General features: G+C 41.4%; 1 protein-coding gene and 1 long non-coding RNA gene across 5 annotated transcripts in view; one reads left to right on the forward strand and one right to left on the reverse strand.

Moving 5' to 3' along the window:
• The window catches only part of MOCS1 (molybdenum cofactor synthesis 1), a 33,714-nt gene extending 25,390 nt beyond the window's left edge, over nt 1–8,324 (reverse strand). The window contains exons 1-3 of one of the 4 annotated variants that reach the window (XM_042882902.1): nt 8,199–8,279; nt 1,077–1,212; nt 131–298 (exon numbers count right to left, since the gene is read on the reverse strand). In XM_042882902.1, the coding sequence (XP_042738836.1) occupies nt 131–287 (157 nt within the window). In that variant the 5' untranslated portion in view covers nt 288–298; nt 1,077–1,212; nt 8,199–8,279. Of the gene's footprint in view, nt 1–130; nt 299–1,072; nt 1,213–8,198 lie in introns of those variants that run through there. The other 3 variants (XM_042882885.1, XM_042882893.1, XM_042882876.1) reach the window with 3 other exon arrangements.
• Nucleotides 8,325–8,376: 52 nt separating this feature from the next.
• The window catches only part of LOC122189058, a 335,697-nt gene continuing 326,622 nt past the window's right edge, over nt 8,377–17,451 (forward strand). Inside the window, exons 1-3 of the long non-coding RNA XR_006181700.1 lie at nt 8,377–8,842; nt 8,937–9,052; nt 9,610–9,749. This is a non-coding gene — a long non-coding RNA (uncharacterized LOC122189058). The remainder of the gene's footprint in view (nt 8,843–8,936; nt 9,053–9,609; nt 9,750–17,451) is intronic.

A 17,451-nucleotide genomic window follows, 5' to 3' on the forward strand; every position in this document is an offset into this window, starting at 1 on the left:
AAACAACATCATTTCATATGCAATTATTCTTCAGGTTGTGGGACTTTACTAGTAGATAATTGTAAGTGTAGTTCTTGGTTCAATACATAATAAGTCACTTTGAATTACACTTTATTTACTGGAAACTCACCCACAATGTCAACCACATCAGGCCGGATAAGTGGTTCTCCTCCTGTCAGACGGATCTTCTCTACACCTTCTTTCACAAACAGTCCAGCCAGAGTGATTATCTCCTGAGCAGTAAGTAGCTCTGATTTAGGAGTCAGCTGAACACCCTCCTCTGGCATACAGTACTGACCTGAAACAAAGAACACAGAAATAAATGGCAAAAAATACTCAGCAACACTTAATCTAAAACTGATATGCAAAATGTACCAAGTGCAACCGCCTTTAATGGAAGCCAACTGACTGCCTTTCTTACATACAGATCATAAACCATGTCTTACAAGCAATTTCCTGGTTTCCTTCAAAAGCAAACCCACAACTCATTTGATGGGTCTCAAAATTAGATGGATCTACTTAAAAAGAAAAGCTGACTTTATTTCTATCTAACCTGCATTCAAACACACACACCAAACTCACCAGCAAGCATGGGAACATAGCCACAGACTTTGTAGATGTAGCTGTGGGAATGCCCACGTACAAGCTTTCATGCTTATCACACACTTATGTATACAAACATCTAAAGGCACTTCAATCCAAATCATAGAATACTCTGAGTTGGAAGGGACCCACAAGCCTGTTCCACTATCCAACCACCCTCATGAAAAACCTTTTACTATCAACCAATCTGAACCTGCCCTGATGCATCTTCATGCCGTTCCCTTGGGTAAACCATGCCAAGTCTGACAAAAGACCCATTTTTACCAGATCCTAAGGCTTGCTCCTGCTTCCCCATCCCATCAGTTCAGCCCTAGATCAGTTTCTAACTGACCTGTGCCATTGCTTTGCCAAGACAAGAAACATAACACAGGGCCAACATACCATTAAGTACTCTAGCACTATTCTTGGCATTTGCACAATGTGTTTCTACCTACTAGTGAATAAGAGCTTTGTGCAAGAAAGCACTCACTTACACCTGAGGTTGCACTTCTCTGTCAAAGAAATTCTCAAGTAGTTGTGCTGACGCCCAAAGCTGTCAGTCAGAAAAGCAGAGAAGGGAGCAGCATGTTCCAGCAGAAAACGTGCTCTTCTTCCTGAGCTTTGCAGTTCCTGTAAAGAAAATCAGAAATGGTTAAATATTTGAATAGCAGTACTCAATATATACTTGCCACGTAAATTTTAATTTTATCTCAACAGATAATTATTATCTTTCTTTTTCCCTCACCAGGACAGCAGCACAAGAAAAACCAATGGCTTCTCCTTATGGCCCAAATTGGCCACACAGTGATTAGTTTTCTTAATTCCATAGAATAGTATTATCAGCTTTCCCATTTTAAGATACAGCCACTTTGCCACAGGTGCTTCAGACTTTTTGTGCAGCACAGGAGGCAGTGTTTTTCAATTGCGTCTCTTTGTATCTGGGAACCAGTGATCCAGGAACACCACCAGTCTCACTGTAGCTCTCAGATAACCAAAATCATTTATAAAGGTCCCTGTAGTTTAGCGCAAAATAAATAAAAATTGATGAAACTCTGCATCTCTGTTTGCATCCCTTCCAGCTTCCAATACAAGACATAACATCCTATCAATAGCAAAACCAAGTTATTGCTGTACATAATTACGGAGTTTCATGTTTGCTTAAAGAACATTTACAGAAAGGTTTTCCTGTCCAAATCTGAACAAGTGAATATTACCAAAATGCTTGTCTTTGATAAAAGACAATAAATATGAGGTGAGTGGGATTGGAAGAGAGGTATTATATGATCCTAAACACTCCAGCTGTTCAAGGTGTAAAAAATTCAGAATTTTAATAATGTCTTCATTGATGAAATAAATATTAAGATGATTTCTACTGACTTTTTTTCTTTTTTTTAACAGAGTATCATATTCTGGAGCAATACAGCTTTTGAGAAGCACTGAATCAGAATGGCTTGGGTTGGAAGGGATTATCAAGTTTCAACCTCTCTGCCACAGGCAGGGTTGCCAGGTGCTAGATCAAGTAGTAGATCAGATTGCCCAAGGTTCCATCCAACCTGGCCTTAAACGCTTACTTACCAGACCACTTCTAGATAAAGCGGCATTCCCCCTCCCCCCCCAAAAAGAAGGTGAAAATTCAGCCACAAAATAAATTGCACCTCCATTCAAAATCATGCTGGCTAGCTTTGACAGGCCACAACAGATAAAGGGTCACATGAAGTTTTTACAAAAATCTAAGATGCAGAATGCAGAACTGGACAAGATAACACAAGTGGCCATTTAGGTCTCAGGCTGCAGGATGTGCCCAAGCTTTCTGTCAGTGTCTGACAGCAGCAGTGGGCACACTGGGCGAGGTGCACTCAGGTCAAAGAACTGCTCAGCACAGGAGTTGGCAGCTGACTGACAGAGCTTTAAACTAGACTTGAAGGGGGAAAGGAATAAAATCAGGCACGCAAGAGATAAACTATAGGATAGAGTGCCAAAACATGAAGGACAGCACACTAGTGAGAACCTTGACTGTTCCATGAGGTGCCAGGTATAATGAAGAACATTTGAAATGTTTCTACATCAATACACACAGCAAGAAGATAAAGCAAGGGGACCTAGAAGCCTTGGCTCAGTCCCAGAACTGCAATATCATTGTGATAAGCTGTAGTGGAAATGCTAAGTGATGGCTTAAACCAGTGATTGAGCACCTGGTGGCAAGGCAGGGCCCACCCAGGGGAGCTCAGGTGAATGCAATGTACCTGAGTGACCAGAAGAGGTGGAGCCAGGATCCACCCCATCCCAGACCTCATCTAAGGGCTGCCGCTGGAGGCAAGTGTATCTTGCTGGAGATTACTGCTTACCTGAGGCCTTCTGTGGGTAAGTAACTTCTTTCCTTTATTTCCATGGCCGTTGCATTTGAGCAAATCCTCACTTGTTGCAGCTATGCCCTCGCTGTTCTGCTGTGCTTTCCATCGTGTTACATAAGCAAAACCTGGTGGGAAGTCTGGGCCTTCAGCAGGAACAAGCAGGGGGTGCTGTGTGTGGCAGGGGGGGGCCTGGGCTGTCACTAAGAGTCATCAGCCATGTGCCCTAGCTGCTAAAAAAGCACAACTATATCCTGAGGTGCATCAGGCCCACCACTGCCAGCTGCAACTTCAGCTACCAGCAACTGATGTTATTTTGACTCTAGCTGAGCCAACTCTTTGGCTGCTGGTAAACTTACAAGCAGGAGCAGTCTTTCTTGGCAGTATAATCTTCCCATCAGCCTTTAAACAATTTCCTGTGCTTCCTGATCTAAATGGCTTTGTGATTAGTTAAGGCCTCTGAAAACAACCTTGGTTGTGGAGGGGCTAAAGAAGATGCGAGGTGGATGACTTAAGAGCTCTGAAAGCTTCTGTTTAACGCTGATAAAATGGCATACTTGTTTCCATGTGCTTGCTTATCTCCCAGACAAAATTTTTCAGTTTCTGTTTTGCTCCAACTACAAGTGGAGACCTCCAGAGGGTGAAAGCCAAGTCCTCCACAGTCGTGTCCGTCCTTCCTTTGCAGTAACAAAGATGTCTGTGGATTAATGTTTGTACAGCTATTGTCACTGACATGTACACTGCTCAGATTCATTCTTGCACAGGACTCTTCTCCCATGTGCACAGGAAGAATAACTCATGTTTTCTTAATCTCCCTGGGGAAATGCTGCAGCCTGTGCACTTATGGATTGTTTACAAGTTCTGTACAGTTTTATTTTCCCTAGGAAATCAAAAACTGGGAGCTTACTTTGTTAGAAGTGCTTCTTCTTTCTCATCTAGTATGAGAACTCCTTAGAAAACCAGTCGAAGAAGAGCCTAACTAAATATTCAGGCTTAACTCCACTTGTTTCCCAGCTAGAAAATATGAAGGTAATTTAAATACTGCTATTCTCAAATCACAATGTTTGTTCTTTGAGAGCCATTCTCACCATATACATTCTCACATGCATTCTCATCAGGCTGTATTTCTGGTGTTCTCCTATCTGTTATTTTAAGAAAGTGTCCATATTTGAAATGAGAAGTACATCCATGCTTATTATTTTAGTCCTTCCATGCAGAGCGCTCCCCTGCTGCTGCTTTCTCAGTCATTCATTTTTGCGCTTTGTGTAGGATGAGACCTCCTTACCCATGGCATGTGAAGGCAGAACAGCATCAACCTTCTGTCTCCCCACTCTGGACTGAGAATTACAGGCAAAGTAAGAAAAATGCTATTCTCTCTTGATAGACTGAAGTCAAAATAAGTGAACTTATTTTATTAAATGGATGTCAAAATAGCATAATTTCTTTACAAGCACAATGATGTGCTTGAAGTAATTTTCAGGAAAAAGTGATCAGTGGCATGAGATTAAAGGAAGCAATGATTCTGTTCCTGAGTCACATCTACTGTGCGTGGCAGAGTAGATGTTACAGACATGGAAACTAAAGCAGACTTACATGAGGAATAATATTGACCTTCATTAATTACTCTGAAGCAATTGTCAAGAAGCAATATTTAAAGAACATGTGCTCACCAGGCAGCTAGTGTTAATACTGCTTAAAGATCCTGTTGGAGATAACTGACTTTTGTTTCTTGCTGGAAAATACTTTTCAGTGCTGGAATGGTCAAACAAAAAGTTTCATAGGGTTGCTAGCTCCAGTCATGGTCTTGTCTAAGAGGAAAAGAGTAACTGACAGTGGAATTTTTAAGCTGTTAGTTCAGTTTCTGTCCTGTTTGATGTCACAAGGAAGAATTAGGAGACACCATGAATTCAAGAGCACTCAGGTTGAGTTCCAGAAGTGAATCCTGTATTGCCGTATCTGCCACTGCAGCCAATGCTGACTCATGTTCTTAACCAATTCTTCAGGGAAGGCTAAATGTCTGAGGCAGAAACCCAGATACTTGGTAACTGAGAGCAAGGAATAAGCCTGCTCTCATCCAATCTCATAAGCAGGATTTTCTGACGGGAAGGAGTATGGTGAGATTGGACCTTGAGGCACTTGTAGCCTCTGAGTGACCCACTGAACAGCAAAAGCTGCCTGCTACCATTCCCAAGCTAAAGGGAAATGGTTATTCAGTTCCCTACAGTTGGAAAAGAAGGGTGTTGTGACTATTTTAACCTACTGATATCCAACCGTATAACTTTCTGATTCAAAAGGCAGGGCTATTACTCCCTAGTCCCTACTCCCCTCTAAAATTGACAGGAGAGTCTTCTGCACATAGGAGCATGCACTGTCACAGAGTGTGCTACATCTGATCTATGGAAAAAGTAATTTCACCCTCTAGGATGTCAATCCCATGTTCTAAACCAGTACTGAAAGAATAAGTGCTTAGATGACTGCTATATTTTGACAAGCTGTCAACCCTTCAAACCTGCCAATTCACCTGTAATTTCCACAAGAACTCTTCTAGCAATTGAGCAGAATTGGAACCTGTCACCAGTATTAATAACAATCAGGAATACCACAAACTGACAGATAGTGGAAAAGTTCAGTTAAACAAGAGCAGAGAGCTCCTTAACAATGCAATATTACCAAACAGTTCTTCTGGCCTGGCCTCAAGGACCACCACAACAGTGTCAGCATGGCTCCTGCTGCCAAACCCTGCAGGCTCTTTCAGCTCCTGCAGTCCTGCTGGACAAGTCCATGCACCAGTGCTGCCCTCCCAGCCGAAAGGCCTAGCACTAATCTGCCAACATCTTAGATACAACTCAGCAAGAGCTCTTCTGTTTCGTGCCTCACCTCTAATGTCTTGGGTTAGGCAAGCAGTGAGGTGTCCTTGTTCAACATGGAAGTCAGACAACCACAGAGGATGAAATGGGTTTAAGTAGGTCAAGTGCCAGAATGAGGTCTGAGCTGGGAAGTCCAAGACAAATGTTTTTCTGAAAGCTCCACTGCTGCTGCACAACAGTTGGCCCTAAACAGCATGCTTCAGTTTTGGCTTCTGGCACAGAAAGTGCTGCTCATGGACTTTGAACAGCTACCCACAAAATGGAGTGCCAGGACACAGAGTTTCAGGCATGAATGGACAAGAAAGGCCATATGAGGTCTGTTCTAGACTAGCTGGGCTCTTTCCTTTACTCCAGTGAGTGCAAAGAAAGTTTCAGTCAACTGTGTTTAAGTTACATGATTTACATGAGCTGAAATTAAACTTCATAATAGGATGCCAAAGACTTTTACTGAAGTGACGTGTTTATAAAGGGGTTTTAAAAAAAAAAAAAAAAAAAAAAAAGACTAATTTCCTTAATGTTATCACTCAGAAGCCCTATTACACTAAGAATCCTGTCTTCCTCATTGTATTTTTGCCCAGGAACTTCTTGCTTACAATAAAAAGTTATATAGGAAAATATACCATTTTTTAGTTGAAATACATAATCCTACATAATACTTTCTTACTCAAGAATATCATTTAGATATATATGATCTTGTGCAGAAGATGACAGGCTGGCATTAGACCTTCCACTGTTAACTGTAAAACCATTTCTGGAGTGATTCACACAACCAGAGATGCAGGAAAAGGGGCTCTCAGAGTACCTGTTGCTACCTGCCATTATCTAATCTTTCAAAAAAGGATTCTACCCTTGGCAATAGAACATTCAAACTGTTGACTTGGCTGGCAACTGTATCATAAATACTAAGATATGAATATGTTTTATCATGTAGACTAATCAGTCCAGTAATAGTCCAGCCAAGTTCTGGGTTTTACTCCTAAGCCATTTACCATCAACTTCCCAGATATTTATCACATATCATAAGAAGTTTGTACTATCTTTGCTTCTGCATTGGCTTGGTTGCTGTGACCTGCAAGGTTTTAGCAAGTATTCCAGCACACTTGTCATTGGTTGTTACCACATAAACAAATCTCCCAATCACTTTCATACTCTCAACCACTGTGGTTTTTTCTCCTAAAGGATATAGGGGTTTCAGACATACGTGGTAAAATCAAGCTTTTCCAAAAATATTCCTGACTGTGTGCTACAGCCACTTGATTTATAGAAAGTAACTGGTCATGCTGGATAGGGCCCTAGGCAGCCTGAGATAGTGGTTACAACTCTGCCCATGGTGTGAATTTGTAACCCGGTGATCTTTGAGGTCCCCTCCAACCATTCTGTGAGAATTAATTCTAATCAGAATTTATTAAAATTTTTAGTTTAGAGGAAAAAAAAAAAAACAGACACAAAACCTCAACTAACTTTTGTAGGTCGTTGAGCCAAGTAACTGTTCAACAAAATGTACAAATCTGTTTGACTTTCTGTAAATAAGTAAGTGGTAGTGAATGCATCCAATTCTGGTGACACAAGACTGGCAGCTTTAGGTTACAGTGTGCTTGCTGAAGCCAGCCATGCAATCGAAAGAAAAATCAATAAACCACCAGTGGATTAGTCAGGATGTCGTACCCTGCCTCTGATAGATGGCTGTGCCTCAACGCGGAGCTTTTTCTCTTGCATTTGGGCACCAAGAAACCAAATGTATCTGAGGGATCTGAAGTGAAAGTGGGAGAAGCTGGAACTGAACAACACACAACACCTTTGTTTACTTCACGTGAGGGGCTGAAGAAACAGTTCCGTGGTACAGCTCACATGGCTATTCAGAACATAACCACCCCTAATTTTGATTTGGGGCAGCTCAAATTTGATCTCAGCAAAGTAAGGGCACGGAACTGACGTATTGTCATGCTAAGTTTGCGGACTGCAAACTTATTATCCGTTATTATCCACTCATCTTTCCCATGCAAGTTACTTAACACCGTTTTTGCAATGTGATCTCGGGCGAAGCCAAGATCCCCGTGGCACCCACCTCAGCAGCGGCAGTGACGGCACGGGGACCTTACTCTGCCCACAGTTACTCAGGGAAACTTTCAGAACTCGCACAAAGCGTACCGAGGGAAGCCTGGCTCACCACCAGCAGCGCCCCACAGTTTACGTCCCCTCAATTTTACCCGCAGGACACAGCGTCAGGATTCACAGCTGCAACCTCTGCCTGTGAGGTCAGGCATCCGCCGGCGGGACCGCCTTAGACAGCCGCTCCGGGAGAAGACCCACCGACCACCAGGCACAGCCCCTGCGGGCACACCTGGCGCCGCACCACTCTCATTACAAAGCCGATCCCCGGGAGCCCTGCGCGCGGACTCACCTGAGCTCGAGCCGCGCCGGTGGGTGCCCGCACGGGCGCCCCGGTGCTGCACGCCCGGTCCTGCGCCGCCCCGAGCGCCCCCCGCAGGAGCAGGGGACCCCCGCGCCGCCCCCACGCCGCCGCCATGCGGCCCGCGACACTCGGGGGGGGGGGGACCGGCACGGCCACCGCGACACCGCCTGCCGTCACGTGGGGAGGAGCGGCGGCCAATCAGAGCGGCCGCAGAAGCGGCGCTGCACGCTGGGAATTGTAGTCCGGTCCCCTGGGGCGAGTGGTGAGCAGTGAGGTGCCCGGAGGCCGAGGTCCAGCCGGCCCACGCGGGGCAGGGTCCCAGATGTCGCTCGGGAGCCCCGCATTCCGCACTGGCGAGGGCAAAGCCTCCACCGACCGCTTTGTCATCTGTTTGTCCCCGCCCTTACCCCGGCCCTTCACGCGATGCACGTGTGCAGCCCCGAGGCCTGCAGGCCATGTGGGGCCTCCCTGAGCACGGCTGTGTAAGGTGCTTGATGGAAGGGCTCGCACAGCTTACTCCAAGAAGTCCCCACAGCGACAGGCTGAGGACCAGAAATCCTGTTATCAGCAGTAGAACGTTTCCTGTGAAAGCAAAGACTTCCTCTTCAATCTCTGTCTTACAAGGGAACAAGGTAAAACTTTGTCAAAAGACTGAACTTTTATTTCTGTCTTTATGAGACATTGCAACAAACTTAGCAAAAACCAACTAACATTTTGGTTTCCCAGCACTCTCCCCTCCACTCCCACCGTTATACAAGAATGGGATCTTAGGAAGAAGTGCCCTGTGGCCCACCATCCTGGTACATACCAGCTGCCTGTGCTCTCACATGACCAGACTGAAGGTGAGGTTGTTCTGAACTTGTCTCATACCTGAAAGGAGGACACAGTTCCCCAAAAGTTTCCCCTCATTCTGTTGGCTACACTTTTGAAAGACACATTTCCGTACATGATTTCTTCTGCTCTGAGCACTGAAATGCTGCAGCTTTTGTATTGCTGTAGCTGGTGAGAGTACAACTTATGCACCGTGCTGCTCCTGTGATAAATCTCCTGGTTTAAATCATGTCATTTTCCATTACCAATTTCTTATGCTACAAAGACATTAAGAATAACTTGCTGAGATGTGAATGAGAAATCCTGCTTTCAGTAATACCTGATATGTGATTGTCTAGACCCTATAATTGCTTGTGTCAGCTATTATTTCAAGGTGTAGTTACATGTATTGTTACAGATTCATACCCTTAATTGGGTTATACTTAAATCCTTAATCTTTAGCGAAATGTCTTCTTATGTCTAATTCAGTCTTTGGCATTTAGACTTTGTTCAGTCTGTAGACTGAATGTAACCTGGTAGGAAGATCTCAAGGTTTAATGCAATATTATTTTCTTTTTTAAATCTGAAGGCCTTTGAAAACAAATATGGATTTGAATGATATGTGACATGGCCAAATATTATCTTGAAACCATTCTCATCAGCATGGGATTTTTGAGGTACTTTCGAGGGAATGCATACACAGATTGAAACAATGGAGAGGATAACAAGGTAAATGCTGATTTTATTTATAATTTTCAAAAAATGCAGAAGCAAACTTGATGGTTACATTTACATTGCATATGTGAAGGGTTACCTTTTCCTGTAGAGCAGAAATAACTCTAATTAGAGGATTTCCTGACTTTAAGTAAACAGCAAGTGATAATGATAATTAAGGCTGAAATACAGAAAGGAATTTAGCTTTCTATTGAATGCAATAATTGTTTAAGTGAATATTTCAATTGCAAAAAAAAAAAAAAATAAAATGCATAAAGATCAAAATTAATTACAACTTGAGATAGGGACCAAAAATTATATTTTGTTAAAAAGTCCACAGGATTCTCCTTTAATTATTTTTATCTTCAATAAAGGGACTGGTTCTAGAGTTATTTTATTTAAATACTGTATTAAGCTTGACTTACATCTGTAATACAGTAGAGGTGTACATGTCAAGAAAGTTAAAAGTGAAATGTCTTTGCATACGTGAAGATATTTTGGGTTTTATTATGTGTAAGTGTAGGCATTTCTCAGTAAACAAGCATAAAATCAGCTTTTACACCTCCAAAGGCAACAACTCACTCTCAGAAGTTGCTACTGTTGACAGAAATGCTTATCTAGAATTTAAAAAAGAAAAACACAACAGCAGCATAAATGTAAGGATTTATCTGTGTAAGAGATAATTCCATTCTACTGGAATTTACTGGAATACAGTCTTATCGTATGTTCTGAAGAGTGAAAGTTCTTGCACAACTGAGACAGTGGTTGGAGGTTGATTTTCTTTGCCTCTCTCAGCAGCTATCTGAAGAACTAGTACTCAGTGAGGAATTAGAGGCTTGAGATTTATGTATTTAAGCTGAGGTACTGTGCAGTGTGATGCCCTTGCGTTGTAACCAAAGCTGTGTGTGACATTCCATCATGGCAAAAAATACTTATCTACATCTAACTGAAAAAAGCAGTGGCACTTTAGTGAAGCTCAAGATTGTTGTTCAAGGCAGTTTTAGGATCCACGGAGACTCTTGCCACTAGGCTTTCAGTTGTCTTCCATACGTTATGCAGACTTTCATTGGTGTTTGGTACAGAGTAATTCCATAGTGCGACTTCTCAAGAGTGCAATTTCCTGCCCTTACCACTGCTGCTTTCTTGTCTGACTTTCGTGGACCCTAGATTACAGAAGTCTAATCTGCTGTGTACTTCAAGATTTTGCTGAATTCATGCTTAACATGCTTAACACCTTTCCAGTCTAATTCTGCACAGTTGCACAGAGCTTTTCTCAAGGCACTGCAGTGTGCCACTCGCAAAAGTCAGCGTGCTGACCAAGAAGCATCACACCTACATTGGCAATCAAAGGACAGAGTCCGCTACACATATATGAGTGTTCTGTGTGTATCTCAGAGTTTATCTCAGAACAATACAAAAATATGAAGTGCTGGACTACTCTGGTGTTTCAGATAAGGATAAATTTTTAAATGCTTTTTAATCATGAAATAATAATAGAAAGGTAAAGGAGAAAGCACTATGTGAGCTGATAGACCTGTTACACTGAGTCATGATTGCCTTGTTAACCAAACTAAGCACACACTGAGAGTTGTTTCTCAACACCTTATGAAACTTTGGGCTACAGGGCAAAGTGTAGAATGTGAACTTGTCCTCACGTGTGGCTGGAACACTGCCAGGTCTTGTACTGCGGCTAAAGAAAGGACAGACTACAGAAATTCTTGTCTAGGATGAGATGAGGGAAAACCTGCATATCTGACTTCCTGGTATTTGAGCAGGAAATAACTTTTAGAAATTGAAAAAACACTTTCATTTTTTTGCCTGTTCCATGCAAGCAGAACATCACCAGTCTTGGCATCTGTTATTAATAAGCAACATAGGCCCTTCTTTAAAGGAACTACTGCTGGAGGTTCACTGTTAAACATAAGGGCAGAACTGCCTTAAAACATCTCACAGTTGTTCATAACATTCATTTCATAACATTTTTCAATTCAAAGAACACCATTGTGTAATTACTTGTGTCTGCAGTTGAGAAATCCTAGGTAGTTGATAAAGCAGAAGATTGAGTTGTAGTTTGCTTTCCTCTTTCCACTCCTCCTTCTGTATTTTCTTTCATGTCTTCCAATTTTTCTGCTTTCAATAATGGTAATAATAAATGTTAATTTAATGCTGCTAAACTCAGAAAGATAAAAATGTTGGCATTCTCTGTTTGAGAAAGCAGTATATAGTGTACAATGGCGGTAGAATATCAAGGAATCCAACTGATTGTTCAAAATAAAGCTAAGTTTACACTTACTCGTCAATACTTCTGCACAGCTACACTACAGAAAGGGAAGTAAGAAATGCATAAAAAAAGATTGTGATATACAGTGGAAAAGTGGGAAAAGAAAAGGAGGAAAACAAGGGAAGGAAATAGAGGAAGAGAAAAAAGGGAGAAAGGGAGGGAGGTATGGCAGGAAGGGGAAATATTATTTGCTGTGAGCTTAAACTCATTTCTGTACAGCTTTTTCTTTCTCTTTTGACTTCTTTCCTTTAAATGAAATAGTACTGTCAAGCCTTCAGAATGGCACAATTGAAGAACAGTGGCACTATTAGCATTCCTGTTTTATATCTACAAGTTCTGTGAATGACAACTGCTGAGCTTTTGTTTATCTGGAGCAAAATTGCACAGTTTCACCCTTTACATAAGATTGCTGATGAGCAGGTCATTTATGGGCTGATCACAACAACTTTGCTTGTCTAATTGGATGCTTATCACGTTTACGTCCTGTGAAAATGTAAAAAGAATAAATGTAGTGATGTAGAACAGCCCCACCAAATAAGATTGATGCAGATATAATCAAAGGAAAGATTAGGCAAATCCCTTTCTCAGCTTAACTTAGTGGGAGCTGATTCTACCCTCATTAGCTCTACCATTTATCCAGTATCATTGCTGTTTTTACTCTTTTAGATTTCATCCCTATGTTTGGAACAGCAATCAATTTCATAGACTCATAGAATGGCCTGGGTTGAAAAGGACCTCAAAGATCATCTAGTTTCAACCCCCCTGCTATGTGCAAGGTCACCAACCACTAGAGCAGGCTGCCCAGAGCCACATCCAGCCTGGCCTTGAATGCCTCCAGGGACGGGGCATCCACAGCCTACTTGGGCAACCTGTTCCAGTGTTTCACAACCCTCTGTATGACAAAATTCTTCCTAATATCTAACCCAAACCTCCCCCATCTCAGTTTAAAACCATTCCCACTTGTCCTATCACTACCCACCCTTGTAAACAGCCGTTCCCCCTCCTGTTTATACGCTCTCTTCCATTTATTTGGCTTGACATATGATCTTATGATATATGATAGATATTTCCCATGACATTTGCATTAAGGAAGCGCAGTAGTGTCAACAAAAAACCCTTTTTGACATCCCAACAATGCAATCCACAAGAGCATAGACCTTCAAGACATTTTTTGTATGTGTGTGCTGGAAATGTTTGATGCAACTTGAAAATCACTTCTAAATAGTGATGTGTATTTGCCTTTCAACTTTCACACCAGTAACCAGTGTCCTAGTCTACCTAGGTAAGTATTTACTTTGTGGTTATATCTTGGCTTACTTTGTTAGACGAGCAAAATTCCAGTCAGTTAAGCATTCCCTCAAAGCAAGTTAAACTGTAACAGACAACATTTTCAGAAAGTTAATTTGTATCAAATGATCTTTATCAAATTAAAAAGTTACAAGACATAAAAATAGAGCAAAATAAAAGAAATTAGAAGCAACATCAAGGCATCTTTGTGGGCGGTTGGCATTATTGTTTTGTGGAAGTTTATATCAAAGGCTATATTTTTACAGATGTTGTATTTCCCTATTTAACATCCCAGAGATATTTCTGTCATTTCACATCCCCCAGACACTGTAGTTCTGTTCAGATACTGCAAATCACAATAGAGAACAGTGGTTAAGCAAATGTAATCTCACTGAATATTTCCCTCTTACATCTCTGGCTATAATCGTGTAAAAGAAAGACAGGAAAGATCTGTTTGCAGATTCACTCTCTCCTTTGATCTCCCCTTCCCAACGTTTTCTGTAAGCTGTTTTTCAAAAAATATTCAAAATGTAACAGAAAGCTTTCCTTCAGTTTTCAAACAGAGGGTAATTACCTTTTTATGCATTGTTTAGTCACATAGATGAAGGGAAAGGGAAAAGAGTTCTGCTCTTCTCATTCCTGCCACTCACCTTCACGTAAGTGACTACAAATAGTCTATTAGGTTACAGAAAATCAAGCCCTGGAGAGGTACCTGTCCAAACAGTAGTACTCAATCTAACCTCAGAGAAGCCATCAGACCAGAAGTTGCAAAACTTACAACAACTATGTCTGCTACATTTAAGGATATATTGTTGGTAGTACCTGCTTTTCTAAAGCTTTTCACCCATTCTGGTAATTAGTCAGGCCTTGTGACTGGCTATCTACTGAGTCTCTGAAATAGTTTGCTGTGGAGAAGTGAAAGTGAGTTTATTCCAAAGAAAATGCATTTAAAGCATTCTATTGGCTTTGTATTTCTTTGTAGTTAGTGATTCATTAGGCTCTCGGCCCTAGAAATTTTGTCTCCTGACCCAGTTATTTCAGCTTCAAACCCTCTGACTGTAAAGCTACAAAAGAAGGAAAATTAATTATAAAACAAAACATGAAAGTGGAATAGGCTGGTTTGATACTGACTTGAGTGGGCTTTTGTTTGCTGGAAAGACTGTCCTCTTAGACAGTGGAATGCCTTTTTTGTTGTTATTTTGTTAAGCTTGGCAGCTTTGCCTGTTTTCGCAATCTGGTAACTTATCTCCAATATCAGTGCAGCAAAAGCTCTGCTCTCTTGGCAGCATCATTTTGAGTCAAAGAGGTTTTGTGTTGTGGCTGTTTACAAGTTTGTTTCTTCTTCTGACCAAAGAAAATGACTTTATCTTGAGTAAGTCTTCCTTTTCCAAGTGGCATTCTCATGATACTCATGAGGAAGGCTGAGCACTTTTGGTAAATGCAGCATGGCAAAAAAAATGGGGAGAAGAAGGAGAAATGAGTGAGGACAAAGCAGAAAATGTGGGACTAAGACATTAGATTTTAGTATTTACCTTAGATTTTATGAACAGCTGGAAATGGCACCTACGTTCAAGCAGTCACACAACCTTGAGACTTGAATGACTGTAACATTCTAGAAGGATTTTGCATTTTTCAGTTAAAATGTGTAATTGTTCCATAAGATTTCAGCATGCTTTAACAAGACAGTCTCTCTCCACATAATTGCATTTCTCCCTGCAGTACAACACAATCCCTCTTGAAAGCCAGATTGCTTTAAACAGGCATGGAAGAGGTGAAGGAAAGACCGTCAGTGTGACGGTTCAGTGGGATCTGAGCTGACAAAAGGATGCAGTTACTGCCTTGTTGTTTCATGTGTCCACTGCTGGGAATCAACACCCTATTGGATTAATGCTGTTTTCCTCTATTTTCTTTCTTTCCTCCTCTGAAATTTAATACCACAATGACAGGCTATTGTCCTCCACAGCCAGTCCCTATCTTACAGTTGCAAAATCAAGTACTTAGGGAAAAAGTAGCCCTAGTTTTGACATCCATCTTTGAACACTCTTTGTTTGTTCCCTTACATAAGTATCCTCAATGTTTAGTCTCTTTCTTGTATTTTCCATTCCCTTAAATTCCTCTCTCAGCTTCTGCTCACCTGTTCTACTGTCCTTTTCTAGCCTTTGTTTCTAATCTTTTCTTTAAATTGCAAATCTGCCTTCTGCCAACTGTGCATCTGAAATTGGTGAGTGAGAGAAACATATTTACACGTGACAATTTATCAAAGCAGGAATAGATGCTCAGAGTTATGGGAACTGGGGGGAAGGTTGTTCCCCCCCAGACAAACAAAAAACAACAAGACAACAAAAACGAAACACCACCACTGCCAAAAAACAAAAACAAACAAAAAAAACCAGCCACGAAGAAAAATTACTAGCAGTGTGTCAATTGTGGCCTCTGTTAGAAAGTTTGCTATCTGAAATATCAGATTTTCATGTATTTCAAAAGTTACAGCCTCTAATTGCAGCACTGAGATGTCCCTCTCATGTCACCTGAACAAGTGATGTGACTTCATACTTAATTTTTCTCTTGTGTGCAGTCCTGCCTTCAGGAAAAAGGATTGTTTACAACCTCATTACCTGTAATTTCAGAAGGCTGCACTGTCTACATTAATTACAACCTGGAAACAATTTGGCTCTTCCTATACCTCTCTTTGGCTAGAATAGGCACACTCATCCCAATAACAGTTATTAATTTTGTAGCCACAAGAACCAATAGCTAAACAAAATAACTTTCTTTTGTGGTTCTTACTCCCTCCATTTTTGAAGGAACCTTGATTTGATGAGTCTGATTAAATCCTCATATTTAATTATAGTAACCTAATTTATTTTACATTCACTCACTGATGAGAGCTTCATTATACGCTTTTACTTTGAACTTTGGCAAAGTTACAGAGAACAGGAAACCTGCATAGGTCAGATTCGCTCTCCAGTAAAGAATGGTGAATCAGAGGTGACTCAAACTTTGTGCCTCGTTTGTTGGCTGTTCAGAGAAAGTCCTTTTTCAGTTTACATATCTTAAGGCTTAAAAAGCAGCATGTAGTGTCAGCAAGGTTTTCAGGGGATGACTCTACTCTTTTCACATTAAACACAATAACTATACTGTACAGTGCAGCAGGGCAATGACCCTGTTAAGCTGAAGATAACAGGGCAGATAAAATCACATGGTACATAGCCTGTATCTGCAGTGGTGCCAGCTCAGATCAAGAGAGGCATAGAGATAGTGCAACAGCATCTGCATCCTAATGGAGATCATCTGTGTGAGTGCAGCAAAGCACTGATAAAATTGTTCTGCTTCTGGAGTTACTGCTTTACTTCTAGCATAGAAACATTAGCTCTGTGCTTATAGTGCACCATTGATGTGGTTTTGGAAGGAATGACAAGATAGCTGAAACACAGACTTAATAATAAAAGCCCTCAAGGATATGAAATAGGAATATCTCTTCACTTTTACTGCTGATGTGCTGGGGCTTAACCCAGCAGGCAGCTTAGCACCACACAGTCGTTCATTCACTCTCTCTCCCCAAGTGTATGGGAGAGAGAATTGGGAAAAAAGGTAGAATTTGTAGGTTAAGATTAAAAAAACATCTACTAATATAGAAAAGGAAATGAGAAATAATAGTTTTATATACTTTTTTTTTTCCAAAACAAGCAGTGCACAACACAATTGCTCACAACCTGCTGACTAATGCCTAGCCAGTCCCCAGGCTGAGGCTGTCCTCTCAGCCAACTCCCCACAGTGTTCCTGTTTTTTCATGTGATGTCATATGCTATGGAACATTGCTTTGGCCAGTTTAGGCCAGCTGTCCTGGTTCTGTCCTCTCCCAATGAATTGTGCCCGCTCACCCCCCTCACTGGCAGGCCAATATGAGAAGCTGAAAACTGGTACATCATTGGCTCTGTACAACAGCAATCAGCAACAACTAAAACATTGGTATGTTATCAACATTGTTTTTTTTGCTGAAACCAAAACATAGCAGCATACCAGCTACTGAGGAAAATCAATTCTGTCCCAGCTCAAATCAGGATATTATTGTAGTTTGGTATCTGAGATCCTGCAGGTCCCAGCCTACAGTGCAGCTGCAACAGCTGCCCACTTATTAACTGTGCCAAT

The sequence above is a fragment of the Lagopus leucura genome, unplaced genomic scaffold, assembly GCF_019238085.1.
Source record: "Lagopus leucura isolate 7727_CA_CO unplaced genomic scaffold, USGS_WTPT01 Super-Scaffold_73, whole genome shotgun sequence".
NCBI lineage: Eukaryota > Metazoa > Chordata > Aves > Galliformes > Phasianidae > Lagopus > Lagopus leucura.